Source organism: Rhamphochromis sp. 'chilingali' (assembly GCF_963969265.1).
Source record: "Rhamphochromis sp. 'chilingali' genome assembly, chromosome: 9".
NCBI lineage: Eukaryota > Metazoa > Chordata > Actinopteri > Cichliformes > Cichlidae > Rhamphochromis > Rhamphochromis sp. 'chilingali'.
In genome coordinates this window covers 35,083,548-35,100,185 of record NC_137936.1, presented here as the reverse complement: position 1 = coordinate 35,100,185, position 16,638 = coordinate 35,083,548, and the positions used below count along the sequence as shown (strand labels likewise).

At 40.4% G+C, this 16,638-nt stretch overlaps 1 protein-coding gene across 1 annotated transcript; it reads left to right on the top strand.

The window, feature by feature from the left end:
• Positions 1–247: 247 nt before the first annotated feature.
• On the top strand, positions 248–15,354 carry LOC308403287 (CTTNBP2 N-terminal-like protein). Its single transcript, XM_080892580.1, has 7 exons — positions 248–374; positions 2,983–3,087; positions 12,132–12,365; positions 12,829–12,936; positions 13,089–13,277; positions 13,365–13,535; positions 13,666–15,354. Exons 1-7 carry the CDS (start codon positions 336–338, stop codon positions 14,599–14,601), a joined length of 1,782 nt encoding a protein of 593 aa, XP_080748706.1. The 5' UTR covers positions 248–335; the 3' UTR covers positions 14,602–15,354.
• Positions 15,355–16,638: the final 1,284 nt, after the last annotated feature.

The following is a 16,638-nucleotide window of genomic DNA, read 5'->3' as shown; positions in this document are numbered from 1 at the left end:
ATGCCAGAGATACAAAGTCACTTCGTGACTGTCTAAAAGTAAACCACGTGTAAAGACGTTCGCATGGTTGTAAGACACTCCAGAGTAAAGACAGAGGAGGAACTCGAGAAATACTAAACAAAGAAGTCCAACCAAAAACCAAGAAGTAGATCGTCACAGAATCTGCCCATTCCCGCATAATCTCGCCTCTCATTGGTCAGGACTCAGCGGCCGTTCACGCCAATTGGCGAGCTCGGCCGTCGTTCAGGACGCTTCTTGGCCGTCCAGGGTTCCGCTGCGACGGGATCAGAAGACGCAAATCAAGTGAAAGAAATCTTCTGACAGGAGAAAAGTTCATGCTGGAGTTCTCAAAGACCTCCGAGGGCCTCATGAAGGTAAGAAGTCACGCTGACAGCGTTTTCTGTGTTTGCGGTATGAAGTTGTACACGATAGTTTGCAGTTTTGCACCGAGACTTTTTGTCTAAAGAAGGGAAAAAAGAAAAAAAAAACCCATAAAGCTTCAGCAGAGAGGGTACAGGCCGAGCCGTTTGACGTGTTTCCATTTGTGAAAAAAAAGTTTAAGACTAAATATTTTTCCTAAAAAACAAAACAAAACAAACGACTTTTCAGTTCGTCATCATCATCTTGAGCTTCAGATGACCGACTGATCTTTGATAATGCTGCTCTCTGTTGCAGCGGCTCCAGTTGTTAAACGACTCTTAAATCACAGAAGAGCATACGCCGGTCTTACAACACACAGCTGCTTAACTCGATGTAGTTCTTATTTTAAAACTATATCACCGCATGTAGGGAGGAAGGAAGCTAAGTGGCCTGTGCAGAAATTAGGTTGGCTAACAAATCCAATTTAGTATCTAGACATGCTGCAGGAAATTCAGGAGACCTCTCGAGCTTTATTTCCCTCTAGCTGACCTCCATCTCACGTTAGTTTGTGTGGTTTCAGACTGCAAATAGGAATCTATGCGAAACTTTTATCTTTGACTAAGTATGAAATCATCTGTCAGATGAGGTTGAGTGGCTTTTGATCTGACTTCGTGTAGTTTCATGTAAAATAAATTGCTGTCTGGCATACTTTGGATAGTGTCAGTATGACAACTGGGATTTGGAAGCTTAGAAATCCTTCTTGGATTTAAAAAAGAAAAGAAAAAAAGGGGGTATTTAAAGAACTTTGGCTGTACTAGGGTGAAAGAGGGTTTTTTCGCCCTATATACTACATACAAAAACACAAGAAGATACAAAACAAAGGCCTCTTTGCTCCAATGTTTGTTTGCAGCGAAAGTAACTGTGTGTTTTAACGAGTTTACAGTGTTGCAGACGAGGCACATGGCTATCCTGGCTTAAAACAACCACGGATAAAAAGATTATGGACACAGGGCTTTCGTCATCGGAAGTAGAGCAAGGAGAACTTGTGGGAATATTTGCATTTCCCATGCTACCACCCTTTGTTTGTATACACTAATAATTGCCAACTGTAGCTCAGGGGGATTAGGCAGAACAATTTTAAAATGTTGAGGGTCTAGAAAAGTACAGTGGCACATGCAGGCTCCTGTTGGTCCAGACTCTTCTCATAACACAGTGCACACACTTCTCACAGTGATTATGGTGGCCTGTGAAATTAGCAAGCGGGCCTGTAAACCAAAACCGAGGGAGATGTGTGTGCTGTAGTTTAATTAGCTTTTTACCCATGTGGTTAGGCCACAGGCCATGAGTTCTTCTAACGGCACAACTAAAACACTGTGCCTTCTTTGTGCGAGGACGCTGCTGCAGACGGTAAATGCAGTTCAGCAGGGTCATTTCGTTTCAATTTCTGCATACTTGTTCTCCTGTTAGGCGTCGTGTAAATGCTAAGGTTTCAAGAATGCTATTCATCTTCAGGCTTCTGTGCAACTTGCGCTGTAGAAGACTGGGAAATATTGTGGCTTTTCCCCCCCTTTTTTTAAGATATCTCGTGATGACTTTGTGATGTGGGATGGTGTGGTGACCACAAACTGCTCAGATCAGAGTGAATGCTTGTTCAGGTGTTGATTACAGTCTGGTGACAGCAAAGAGTGAGATTTTTTTAGATGCTTCAGCCACTTAACAGAAAGAATATTTCAGTTATTCAAGCTTGAGCGTGCATGACTGTTATTAGGTAGTCAGTTGGTGGAGTGTTCATCCATCCCAGACGTCCCACGTGATGATTCTGGTCTATAAAGGATCGTCAGTGCAGTGCCATCAACAGTTTTGATCTCATTTCAAAGAGAGGCCTGCTTGCATTCACTTGGGCAGAGCGTGGTTGGATGTTTGAGATGTGGACACCGCAGGGCTTGTCAGCAGTACCAACACAGCTGTGAGAACAGAGACACTACAAAGAGACCACATAACTTTAACAACAAAAAAATAACCAACTGCCATAATGTCCAATTATGATGGGAACACACAGCTGGGAAACAAAGTGATGTGAAAGTTAAGTTACTCTGAGATTATCTGGTCTCTATCTACGGTCTCTTATTTGAGATCCGTGTGCTCTGATCAACACGTCCATGTTAGTGAGCAACCTTAGAAACACAGAAATTGCGCTGTTGCTAAATATTTATTGCATTTTACTAGAGAAAGTCACTGTACCTTTAAGCTATATCCAAACTAATGATCGGGTTTCCTCAAATATAAGACCGAAAAGATTTTGTATATGTTTTGCACACTAAGTCTGCTTTGTAAAATGACCCTATCCCAATATAATCACCACTAATCCACAGAAAGCTCATAAATCAGTGGGTTAGATCAGATGGCTGTCTGGATCTCTGATTTTGGGAGAATTGGAAAACATTAAGCTTTATTTGACAATGAAATGAAAGACCGAGTAACTGCAGTATTGTTATGGGAAAAAAGCAAGATTAATACTTTCCATGTGATTTTTCTTCAGTAGTAGAGTAATAATTACGCAATGTATAAATCACAATGAGCAACAAAAAACAGGCTTTCTCTTTTTATGTCTTGCCTTTACAGTCCAAACTGAACATGGAGAGTCTGAGCAAGCCAGAGTTGTTGATGCTTTTCAGCATCCTGGAGGGAGAGCTGGAGGCCCGGGATCTTGTCATTGAAGCCCTAAAGGTACCCGTCATCAGAGCTGGGAACGTTGTCGTGTTATTATAAATTCTCTGCACAAAATGTCTTTTTAATGTAAAACATTCACACCCGAGGCTGAAAAGTGGCTATTCAACGCTCGTGGTTTTGGCAGTAAATCAGTGTTCAGAATGAATTCAGCAATGACAGGCTTTCACAGCAGCAATTAATTTATCCATAGAAATATCTCAAATAACTCCTGCATGCAGCCATCGCTGTTCATTTATACTGTCTGCTTAAAGGGTCATTTTGGTTTTATTTCTAACCGGTGTATTTATCCATTCATCTGGATATTATGGATCTTGGATCATGCTAAGTTTTCACTTTTGACCTTGGTGTAGAGACGTGGAAACATGAGGAGTAGCACGTATATTACCACAGCGTTCATGCATTAGAAATCTTCATCCAGAATAATGTTATAACTATAAACCCATTATAATAACCACTGTTCAAGGCTCTAGATATTAATCTGTTGATACGTAGTTGGGGTGTGACTCATTTCCATTTCCCCGTCTTTGTTTGTTATTTAAAAAAACTACTACTAAAATCTTTCTACTACAGACAGGAGGACTTGATCCAAATTAGGTTGTCACAAAAAATGTGAGTGCATTTTTAGTTCAGTCTTTACCTGAACGATCTTTAAACATTAACGCTTTCATCAGATTAGCAAAAGCTGATTAGCATGAGCAAGTACTTCAAGTACAATTAAATAATGAACTGATATAATGAGCTGGCTCTGCAGTGAGTCTCTTATCCTACAAATGAACTCCAAGTAAAACTTCACTAATTTATTCTCATGCTTGTCTGTGCAGACCCCTAAAAGTCAAAATCAGAATCTTAAAGTGGAGTGACGTTAATGGGGAGCCATTGCAAATGAACTACCAATGATGTGATATGCTAATACTTAGAAGACGTAATCATGATGTCCTGCATAACCTGCAGACGTTCCAGGGAAGCTTTGTTAAGACAAGTGAGCAATGAATTGCACTAATCCAGATGTTATGAAATATAAGCATGAATAACAATTTCCAGTTCAGAGCATGACACAATGGAACTCAACTTGGCAATATTTCTTAAGCGATAAAACTAAGAGCAAAACAGAAATGAATGCGAGAATTCCAGAGTGAAAAAGGAGTCAAAAGTTACCCCACGGTTCCTAAATGAAAATTCAGCGATAGTGACAAGGAAATCTAGAGTTTCCATTACTTTAGACACATTCTGTCCAGCGCACAATCAAGAACTTCTGTTCTTTCTTCATTAAGTTGGAGAAAATTGTCATCAGCCATCCAACTTTTAATAGAATTCTAAGTACATATGCAAGATCATAACATTAGATATATCTTATGCCTTAAAAGAGTTAAACAGCAGAATGTCATCTGTGTAGAAGTGATAAGAAATATCCTTAAAAGTGATCAAAATGTGGTGAAGAGGGAGGAGATGTAACAGAAAAAGGAAAGATCAGGACTTTGTGGTACGCTGTAGGCAGGATGAATGGAAGAGAATCTGACCTTAGAAGTGGCCTCTGAAAAGGATGGTAAAGACAGATAGCAAGAGAAGCACTCCAAAGCATGCCCTGATATATCCATCCAGTATCTCAGCCTATCTTTATTTATCAGCAAATCATCTTTCAAAAGAGGAGAGAGGGATTTGTCCATTAGTTAATGTACATAAGTGGTAGCCCAAGTAAAGAGTTATATGTAGCCTACAAAACATTTCTCCTTGCATGTCATCTAGATTTTTAGTAGCATACAGTTTGCTGTACAAGGCTATTTTCTGTGACCGTTAAGCTAAACCTTCTGAGTTTGCCTAATCTGAGAACTACTCTCTGTGTCTGAGAGAATGGACTAAATCTTTCCGGGCATTGTTTACGTATACCATACACTGGAGTGAATAGATGAACCAGTGAACAGTGCACATGCACTCACTTTGAACTTGCTGTTGCAGAGTTTAGACTGTCAGTTTGACGCAGAGCCACCAGCTCTGACGTTAAAATGCCTTAGGCTGGCCAATCCTTTCAATTAAAGGATTGGCAGGCTATTTTCCCCATTCTGTGTCCTTTTGCTGTACCAGCAGGCTCACATGCTTTCTCATGCTTTCTGTAAATTTTTATGTTATATTAAGGATCTATTGTATTTTATTTAGATATATTTTTTAAATATAATAATAAGTGTTGTTTTGACGCAAAATCACAAATGCATGATAAATAGCGGTTAAGCAACTTCATGATGCAACATTTCTGCAAAAGATGGCTTTGCCTTTTTCAAATTTTTTAATGCTTTGCATACTTCATTCCTGCCAGTAATGTTTGCGTCTTACAGCCCTTACGCACTTGGAATTCTAGTCATTTTCGTGTTGTAAAATGTGCCATTGAAAGAACAAACTTGAGAGGAGGCAGCTTGTGGAACACTGCTGAATGTTCATGTGTTGTGTCTAGACCACATTCCTACATCTCCTCAGGGATCTGGCCATCTAAGGCAAGAAGAGTTACAGCACACTGGGTGCCTGATGACTCACTGTGAGCATGAGTAGGAGTGAACAAATAAACATTGGCCTTAACTGGAGGGAGCTTGAAGTGAATATGGCTATGCTGCCCTCATCTACACAAATTCTTAACCCATTCATCCCTTCAGTTGGACCAGTCTGACAGTTTTATGGTACTTTAATAATTATGCGATCACTAAGTTATGGGTAAAAAAAATTTGTTTTTTCAAGGAAAAAAATCAGTATTAGTCACGCAGCCTTTAATTCCAGTCATATGCAGTTAGGATTTTTAATCATCCAGCGCTGCAGGGTTCTAGTTTTTCTAAATGAGTTTGCTAAAGTGAAAACACAAGTTCATACCTTTCTTTTGTTCTGCTCTTGAAACATGGCACCTTGGGTCTTGTCCTAACATGAAAAGCGGATTGTTATCAGAGAAATAGCACCCCCATAACCAGATCTTCCATTGTTGTTGCATGGATTTATGAATGGCAGTTTGTCTGTTAGATAAATGTTGTAACTGCCGTTGAAGGGACTGTCATAAACAACAAAAAAACACCCAAAAGTTATGTGCAAAGTTCTCAGGCATTTAATTCTCTCATTTTATCTACATAAACGAGGTTGACATTTTGGGCTTTTGCTTGTCCACTGTGGATAGATTGCAACAAAATGTGATTCCCCATAAAAATTGAGTTTGAGTTTGTCTAATATTTGTACTTTATAAGAGTAACTTGTATCCATTGCTTGTTGCAGATATTAGCAAGTCTGCCAGCAGTAATTGGAGAAGTAAGGCCACTCATGTTGGTTTTATCTGATGTGTCAGTGCCACACTGTCACCGTCATGTGAGAGGTGTTTAGCTTTAACACAATTTTCCATAGTAATAAAACAGACGCAGATAAACTGTATCACATGCGTGATAAACTCTTCACATATTTGCTTTTAAAAGTATAAAAACTGTCAAGTTTCATCTGTTGTCTACTTTCTCTGTGTTTTTTCCAAATCTTTTATCAGTGATTTTCTACAGGACATTGTATTGTATGGCAAGTACAGGATGTGAGGTTAATGGCGTGTTTCTTCTGTGGTACTCTATATTTAATTATGCAGAACTATCAGTGGCATTCTAACTATCTGCTGCATTTTTCCCCTTGTGACTCACTTTTGCAGCTGCTCACACTGTGGCTTTCAAAAGGAAGTGAGTCTCTGGCAACGCTTATATTTGGCACACAAAACCCTGCAGTGATCCAGTAGTCCCTTTGGTTTGGGAAAGGAATATGAGTCTTTATGTTCAAAAGGGACTCGGATATGGAAATTAGCCTTTAATTAACTGTCAGGTTCACATGGCGTGGCAGACAAGAGCTTCCAAATGAAGCTACTTCAAAATCTTACCTTGTGCTGTGTTTAGGTGCTGAAATAGGAAAGAGCACTTTTGTTTGTTGGGCTGCGATGCATCAGCTGATTAGATTCGCTATCAGATAACATAACATATTTTGCACTTCAGTGATGGATAGTGGTTTTAGATAGCCTTTTCCTTACCATAGAATGCTAATGACATGCATTAACAACATCTGACATACAGTATACAGGATTCCAGGGTGGAAAGTTATTCATAACTTTTTATTTTATCAATCTTGTCACTAACACTGCATAGCAGAAAGACTTGAGGCATATGTCAGCAAAAGATAAGCTGGATTTGAACCAACGTAGCCATGGCAAAAAGACAGCTTCCCAAGAAAAAGCACCCACAGGTTGCCAGGAACTGTTGCCAACTGACAAAGGCGTAAATAATGAAACTAGACTGTGATGCATAACAACCATGCCCTGAGTGTTTATGGGTGTTGTACATGTACTGTATGATGCGATGAATACTGTGGTAGGTGTGGGCGCTAAGTATGAAGTAGCATGAGGAATTGGTTTTTTTTCCCTTTACAGAGAAGCGATGCAGAGGAAAACAAACTCTCTCTGTGCTGAGGAAGTACACATCTGTCTGTGCACTGAAGGGCTGTGGAGGGAGAGAGAGAAACACAGTCTGTGTTTATGAGTAAACATTTGTGTAACGAGGGGGTGCTGAGAATTTATCAAAAAAAAAAATCCTGACAATTTAAAGGCCCGTTATCCACGTATATTAAAGTGTAAACAGTGCAGGCTGAATAATTAGACATAAACAAGGAAAGAAATGAAAACTTTTTTTTAGTTATGTATATGTTTCTAAGTAGCTTTCTCCTCTGTAAGGAATGACTTATAAATCTAGTCTTATTTTCCCTTTAAGTGTCATTTTATATGACTGACTTAGGCAAGAATGGAAACTCCCATATAAGGTTTTTTTAGTCTTGGCCTGTAAAGTGACACATCAGAGCAGACAGTCACTGACGGGAACAGGAGTGGGCTGTGGGCCAGCTCTGCAGACAGATTTCGCTTTTCAGACTTCTCTTTAAAATTAGGTGATGTATGTTATTTTTAGCCCCAGTATAAACATTATTTGCTCCCTATAATATAGTCGGTACAAGAACAACAGAGTAGATGTCCTGCATAGCACAAAAGTCTGCTTCTGAGTTCCTGAATGGTGATTGGGCTTTCGATAGTGCCCACATTTGAGAGGCATTTTTGAATTCTCTCGGGCAACCCGTGTTTTCCTGTTTCACCCTCCATTCTGTTTGATCCGCCTTCACACCGTCCTCAGCGGACTAGATCAAATAACAGCTGCGAAGCCTCGCAGCCTTGTCCTGCTCGCTTTGTGCCAAATGAGCCAACATTGAGGATTGAGAAAACGATAGCCGTAAAGCTTCTGATCTCTCGTGAAATTATGTTTGAACTTTGATTTTCTGTCTAAAGCCATTGGTGAACACTCCCGGTGTTTTTCTGGAAACAACTAAGTGAACTTGAAGAACTTCCTAAAAGCAGTTAGAGTTTGATCTGACACTGTCATTTTAGTTCTATAGAATTGAGTACAGCATTATAAAGGATCTTGGTGTTTTTCAGCTCACGTTTTCTCCCCGCTCGATTAGCAAATGTCTATTTTGTTTTGTGAAATTTCATTTATGGCAGAATCTCTCCACAACTACTAATGGCTAATGGCACTTTTGTATCAATTATATTCTGCCCGAGGAAGCTTATGATGTGCTCATGCAATAGTCAATTTATTAAGCTCGGTAGTTATCCACCATGATGGCTAATCTGTCAGCCACAGTGGGCTTTTTATACCACGGGACTCCTTAATAAATGCTGCCAGTGAACTGCAGCAAGATGCAAAGATTTTAATTACTTATTTTGCTTTTCTTACAGGCTTTGTAAAAGAATGGATGACTATTGCTCTGCAGGCCTTTCCACACTTTGACAACACTTTAAACCTTTCAAGTAATCTTGGTATCAGTCTTCAGGAGCTCTGTCCTCACCTTGCCAGAGCTGATACCGCTTTCTTTAATCTCTTCATCCTCTTTTGTTGAAACCTCACTAAGACACTGCTGGCTCTGCTACAGCCCTCCTCTCCCGCTCTCTCTTTTTCACTTACTTTCTCTCTCTACCTCCCTCTGCAGTACCTCTTCAGGGCAGGCCTAAAGACATCTTCTAAACCTGAAATGTGTGGCTGCTATTGTTCCTCCTTTGTCATGAGTTAAACAGAACAGGTCTCCCTTGGCCGAGGCCCAGTCTGGTGCAGCTGTCCTGCTAAAGATAGACCGACACGCGGACCATCTGTTGCTCTTTTTCCTGTTAGTGTTTTTTCTTATTTTGTTTTTTAAACATCTCCTTCTCCATCTCTCTTTTTCTCTCTTCCCCTAAGTACTGCTTCTTTACATCTTTACCATCAGTATTAGAAATGATAATCATGGTGTGCTGAAAACGGCGTTGGATTTCCTCTTTTCATGGAAGGGAAGAGATAGCAGCATGTGTTAATGTCATAGCTGCCAGAGATTAAAGCTATTAAATCATTTCATAATCACACTCTGTGCTGTGGATTGATACTGTCTGCTTAAATTAATTGAGATATCTTTTTTACCGACCAAGAGAAGCATTATATACTACAGTGGAATTCTGTTCATGAGATTGTTCTTTAGTACAGAGGCATTTTGACGCAACCAGGTAAAATGCACGAAGATTAATATTCATTCAATTTTGCAAGTATTTATTCATAAACAGAACTATTTTGACGTGATGATGGTACTAGATGAACATCAACCCCATGGTGGGTCTATTGGAGAACTTAAGAAACCGTTCATGAACACAAGAGATGTCAGCTGATAAAATTGGCTATCATATAGGGCTGTGCGATATGACCAAAATCTCATATCCCGATATAAGAATTCTATCGTCGATAACTATATAAATCACAAAAATGTAACATTTTCTTTAAATTATGTGAATCTCGGGCAGCTCGACTTGCGGGAAGTGTTTCCAGCTGCGCGTCATGTAGCTGGAGTCGAGTGTTTTAACCGATGCATGAAACGATACATTTTTAGGCATAAGTTGTAAAGGCCGCCGTTTTCTTTGTGAGTATTTATTACACGGCGTGCTGCGGGGAAAAGCCTGTTCTAACGTTTGAGTCTAAGGTTTATTTTTTAGCACCTGGTGGCTCTTTTCTTTTTTACTTCTCATCCGTAAATAATCTGCTCTTTCATGTGATTCAGTTTATTTTGAAAAGTCTCAACAGGATCTTGAGCTTTATTGTGAAAGGTTTATGTGGAACATAAACAAGCGCACACGCGATGCTTTTACCGTCGTTGTTGCTAACCACAACACATAAAAACAGGCACTTGTCCATCTGTAGTGTGGTTATATTAAATATAAGAGAAAGAGAGAACTTTAAGAAATTAATATAGCCACTACAGTGACGATCAAAACGATGAAAAAAATATTGCCGTTAAGTTTATTTTGTGACACCACGAAACAAACGATAGCGTAAAATGAACCATACACGTTTTTATATCGTCATTGGATATATATCGTTATATGAACAGCCCTACTGTCATACATATTCTGGTGTTGGCATATGTGTCATCCAGTATCATATAGCCTAATGCAGAAGTAGTGCTCAGGGTCAAGTGAATATCTTACGATACAGCGGTGCAGAGTCAGATATTATCTTCACAGTAGGTTAATGACTCTTGTTAAATACATGCCTGGACAGTTAAAGAATAACTTATAAAGAATAATCTATACTCTGTACGTCCTGTGTGCATATCAAGTTCAGGTTTTATTGATCACTTCAAAAGACCTGTTGCCACTAGTGTTTCAATCTTTTCTCCCTGCTTCTCTTCCTTAAAAATGGTTTCTTGACAGCCACCTTTCCTTTGAGACTTTTCTGATGAGACTTCGGCGAACAATAGATGGATCAACTTAAAGGCCAGATGCGTCTCTTAGATTATGTGTCAGGTCTCTTGTCTTTTTTTTCTTCCTCCAAATGTCTTAAGGACATGACTTTCAGATATTTGGTGTAGATAGTTTTTTAGGCCTGTTGCTTCTTTCTTTGTCATCCAATCGTTCAGTCTCCACAAATCTTTAAAGGAAACACTGCACGAAAACCCGAGATATGCTACATTTTCTGATAATGGCGCTTTGGTTAATATCGTTAATATTGTTGGCACAAAAACACAGTTTTATGCCTGTAAAACTGTTATCTTTGGCATTTTTTGCACATTCATTTAAAGTGGTGGTAACAAATGTTTGTGTTTTTGTGACAGTCTGCTAATAACGGAGGGCCTAAAGATACAATTTAAAATTCGTTCTTTGTTAATTTGTCTGTTATGCATACATGGAGCACTGGCTCATTACTTCAGTTAGGTTCCCTTGGAATGATTCATAGGTTAATTCAATTCAATTCAATTTTATTTATATAGCACCAAATCACAACAAAAGTTGCCTCAAGGTGCTTCATAGATACAGAGAAAAACCCAACAATCATATGACCCCCTATGAGCAAGCTCTTTGGCAACAGTGGGAAGGAAAAACTCCCTTTTAAAAGGAAGAAACCTCCAGCAGGACCAGGCTCAGGGAGGGGCGGGGCCATCTACTGCAACCGGTTGGGGTGAGAGAAGGAAGACAAGATAAAGACATGCTGTGGAAGAGAGACAGGGATTAATAACAGATATGATTCAATGCAGAGAGGTCTATTAATACATAGTGAGTGAGAAAGGTGACTGGAAAGGAAAAACTCAATGCATCATGGGAATCCCCCGGCAGCCTACGTCTATTGCAGCATAACTAAGGGAGGATTCAGGGTCACCTGGTCCAGCCCTAACTATATGCTTTAGCAAAAAGGAAAGTTTTAAGCCTAATCTTAAAAGTAGAGATAGTGTCTGTCTCCTGAATCCAAACTGGAAGCTGGTTCCACAGAAGAGGGGCCTGAAAACTGAAGGCTCTGCCTCCCATTCTACTTTTAAATACTCTAGGAACAACAACGTGTACCAAGTTTCGTTGCCCTCCATTCTAAAAAGGCAATAATAGCTAAGATTCTGATCAGTCTGAGAAGCCAGAAAACTGATACAGTTGCTACAGCCCAGTTACAAACATTGTGTGGAAAAAGGCTGACTCCTCTCTCTCTCTCTCTCCGCCCCCCCTGCAGGCACAGCGTAAAGAGCTATTCATTCAGGAGCGCTATGGAAGGTACAACCTCAGTGACCCCTTCCAGGCTTTGCAGAGAGACAGTGAGGCTGTGGGGGGCCAGGACAAAGAGGCTGGCTGTTCTTCCTCCACCTCCAACCCTCTAGTGGTCCTCAAACTGGTGGTGAGCCACTGCAGGAGAATGCAGGAGAAGATGCTGGCCCAGCTGGCTGCAGCTGAGAGCAGGCACAGAAGGGTGGGTGGACGTGTCGTCCTTAATCAGAAGCGCTGGTAATGAGATGATTTGGAGGGGAAAAAAAGTTAAAAGTAATCCTCAGCGTTTGAGAAAGAAAACATAAATGAGGCAGTAGCCAGTGAAGTGCTGGCTTGTAATGCACTGTGAATAAAGAGGGTTTTTAAAATAGCTTTTTATGAGTTTTTGTGACTTTTCATAATGCAAATATTCAGTCAAATGATTTATATTTATATTATTTATTATATTTACTGTTGTTTATTATTTATTTATAACTAAAAAAGTTGCATATTCAAAAGATTTTATTTTTCTGTAAAATACCGCGTATGCAGTACCTCCAAAGCCCACCAGGCCAGGAGGCCGCTGCCCCATTTAACTTGTTTAACTGTTTTAGAGATAATCAGTATTAATGTTATTTTTTAGCAGGCCAAACTCAGATTTTGTCTCCCTGCTGTGTTTCCTTCAGGTCATTGCAGACCTGGAGGAGGAAAAGAGGAAGCATGCAGAGGATACAGCGGAGGGAGATGATGTCACTTATATCCTGGAAAAGGAGAGGGAGCGCTTACAACAACAGGTGCCTTCTCACTGATGACTCATCAAATATTTGTCCAAAATGTGCTAAATCAGTAATTTTCAGATGTTTAAGCAGCCATAGTGTGTTTATGAAAATCAGTGTATTTTCAGATTTTTTTTTTTTAATTTATTTTTTCTTCTTTGTGTTGCTAGCTGGAATTTGAGAGGAGTCAGGTCCGCCGGCTGGAGAAAGAACAGCGGCGCATTACTGACCAGTTAGAGGACGAGCGGGCTCAGCACAAACAGCTCTCCTGTGCTTTGGCCAAAGAGTGCAAGTGGGCCAGTGCCAGAGCTCTGGAGGAGGGACACCGACTGAGCGAACTGAGCCGTAAACTCGAAAAGGTATAAAAACATTTGGAACCCCATCATTGCCTAGCACCTGTATGTGCTTAGGCATATTCGATTTTTGATTTTCTTTTTCTGATGTAGGAAAAAGAGACTTGTCAGTCTCTTAGAAAAGAACTGGAGGATGAGAAGACAAAAGCTCTGAGGATGGAGGCGAGAGTGGAGGAGCAGCTGGCTGAGTTTGACACAGACCGTGAACAGCTCCGCTCACGACTGAAGAAGGAGGAAGCTCACTGTTGTCAGCTACAGCATCAGGTTTGCACAGTCATCACTATGGAGGATGCACATTTGGCAAAATTTCTAATTTCATATAAACTTACTCCAGCAGGGGAATCTTAGTGCAGAGTCACATTTCTGCATATCTTTTTATTTTTCTTGTAATCAGGTAAAAGAGCTCAAGAGGAAGCTGGAGGAAGTGAACACAATGAAGGAAACTAGAGGAGCCATTACAGCTCCAACTGAGCCAGGAGAAAAGGAGTGGGCCACAAACGTTCCTCCGGGAAAGTCATTAGTAGACTCTGTTAAGGTTGAGGACATAGAGGAGGACAGAAACAAGCCACCTTCACAGGCAAACGGTCATCATTGTCCAGCAGAGACTAACGGGCATCATGACCCACAGAATGGAAATGAAAATCCTCCAATTCAGACCCAAACATCGTTCTCTCCCTCCACTGCTGTTTCTCCAACTCTTCCTTGTTCCTCCCCCTGCGCCTCACCCGTTCTTGCCAAACGGCCACCAACCAGCCCAAATCAAGAAAGCTTTCAGTCTCCCTACCAAGCCGGGATCAATCAACGTTTCCATGCTGCTCGCCACAAGTTTCAGGGTACCCCTGACCCAGAGCCGCAGTCCCAGGCTGTGCAGCCTGCTCTTCCTCTCTTGCCGAAGGACCCCTCTCCTGCGGCCGTCACCTCGTCGCCAGAGGCCAACCCGGTCAAGCAGATTGCCCGCAGCACAGTTACTCAAGTCCTGTCACGTTTCACCACCGCCCAGCAAAGTGCTACGGCGAAGCTCGCCACATCGAACAACTCACCCTTTGGTACAGACTACCGCAGCCTGGCAGCACCTTTGTCTCCAATCATTGGAAGGGCTGCAGGGATGGTTCCCCAAGGAATAAAATCGCCCACCATTCCCAGGGCAGAGCGGGGCAACCCTCCACCAATCCCTCCTAAGAAGCCTGGTCTAGCCCAGGCCCCTTCTTCTCCAGCTGCAGTGCCCAGGTCTCCCAGCCATTTCTCTGATAGTCCCCTCGCAGGAAGCTGTGGCCTCACCTCCAGCCAGGAAGGAGTTAAAGAACTGGACATGGTGGTTTCATCTAATTAACCGATCTGCTTGTGGCAACATTCACATTTCATAATAAGATATAGGTTTGTATATAACCAGAGTTTTATCATTTCCTTTTTTTAAACAAATGACCCCTCAAACACTGTTATGCTGTTTGTATTTATTAGATTTATTTGAAATACGTGCGAGGGCACTATTGTAGGAAGTAGATGAAGAGCTGGTAGTAATGAACAATTACAGCTGAGGTTAAGTTTCATAAGGTGCATATTATGTTGTTACGATGTATAATTTTTTAATAGTGTCTTTCCATTTATTTTGTCTCAAGTATGTCGCTTTTTATTGTAAGAATAATCATCAGTAACTTAACCTTTGACCAGTGTAGGCTACAGAGTCGTTTTAGTTTGCACTAGTGTTCTTTTTTTTTTTTAAATTAAAAACCCAGTAGTCCTTACTTATTACTGCATCTTATTTTAACACAACAAATAATCTGATTAGTGCCGTAATGTCATGTCATGTTTTGTTGTCTATTAATTTAATGATGTAGTTACAATAACTATGTAGACTCTGATGGTTATATGCAGGTGCTGTTGTAAAAACTGTTCTGATCATCATGTCTTTGTCCTTTATAACAAATCACTATAAGAAAAAAATGTAGCCAATCATAGCTTTGATTAATATCGCATCCTGCCATGCTGGGTATTCCTCTGTTTTTAATTATATTTTTTACAGTACTTTTTTGTTAGGCTGGAAAGTGGTATCTTTAATAAATATATCCTAAATTTTGTCATGCATTCATCTGTTTATTAGCCCTCCTACAGGAATTATAGTGTTTTAGGTATTATTGCCAATAACTTGTTTAAATAACATAAAAAAGGACATTCAGTTTGGTGTTATATATATATATGATAAATCGTATTAATTCCTCACTTTTGATAAGGAAAAACCAGTGAGGTCAGATTTACTTAAGAAACAACTATAGCCTGTGGGTATCATGGAGTCCAAAGTGTACCAAGAAAATAACCCTACACCCTTGCACCACCACCGGTCGCCTGAACTATTGATACAAGACAGGACGGTCCATTCTTTCATGTTGGTTAAGCCAAACTCTGACCGTACCACCCAAATGCTGCAGTACAAATTGGGACTCATCAGACCAGGCAATTTTTTTCCCAGTCTTCTACTGTACAATTTGGGTTAGCCAGAGTGTGAATTGTAATCTCAGTTTCCTGTGGTTAGCATGTAACAGGAGTGTTGCATGCTGTGGCCCTCTAATGCCATAGCCCTTCTGCTTCAAGATGTGACGCGCTGTGCAACCAAAGAATGCTTTTCCACATACCTTGGATGTAACAGATATTTCTTTCTTTTTTTTCCCAGACAATTATCTGAAAACTCTAGAGATGCATGTGTGGGAAATTGTAACCATTCAAACTCCCTCAAATCACCTTTCTTCCTCATTCTGATGCTCAGTTTGAACTTCAGCAAGCTGTACTGACCATGTCTACAAGCACTAGGTTGTTGCCATGTTATTGGCTGTTTATACTTATATTTGCATTAATTAGCACCGGTATACCAAACAAAGTAGTGAATGGATACTATATAAAACAAAAAAAATCCAAAATTGGACATGCGCTGCAACATAAAGCAGTACATAAAACACGATGCACCTCTTAAAAAAGCAGTTGTTGCAAAAATTGTTCAGGAACAGCCTGAGAAAAATGACATTGAGCCCAAGGTGCTGACCTGACCTCTAGATCCCAATCCAATCAGACTTCATGCATACAGGCCCCACCCTGCCAAACCCCGAGGATCCGCTCCCAACATCTCAGTGTCAGGCAGCTCGCGTGACTGTGCACCAAGGGGTCAACTGTTTCAAAATTACATTTACAAGCTGCTGTCTGTGTTGACAGAGCATGTAGCAAACCTTTAGTCCGATTAAACTACTTTAATAAACAGAGTTTTTAATGTCTATTTCCCATAAGACACTCGTCTGTATCAGTGCATCTTTATGTCTGTTATCTTTTTGATCATTCTGTTATTTGCTCTGTTGTTCTGTTGTCTTGAAGAAACGCGAGTGTG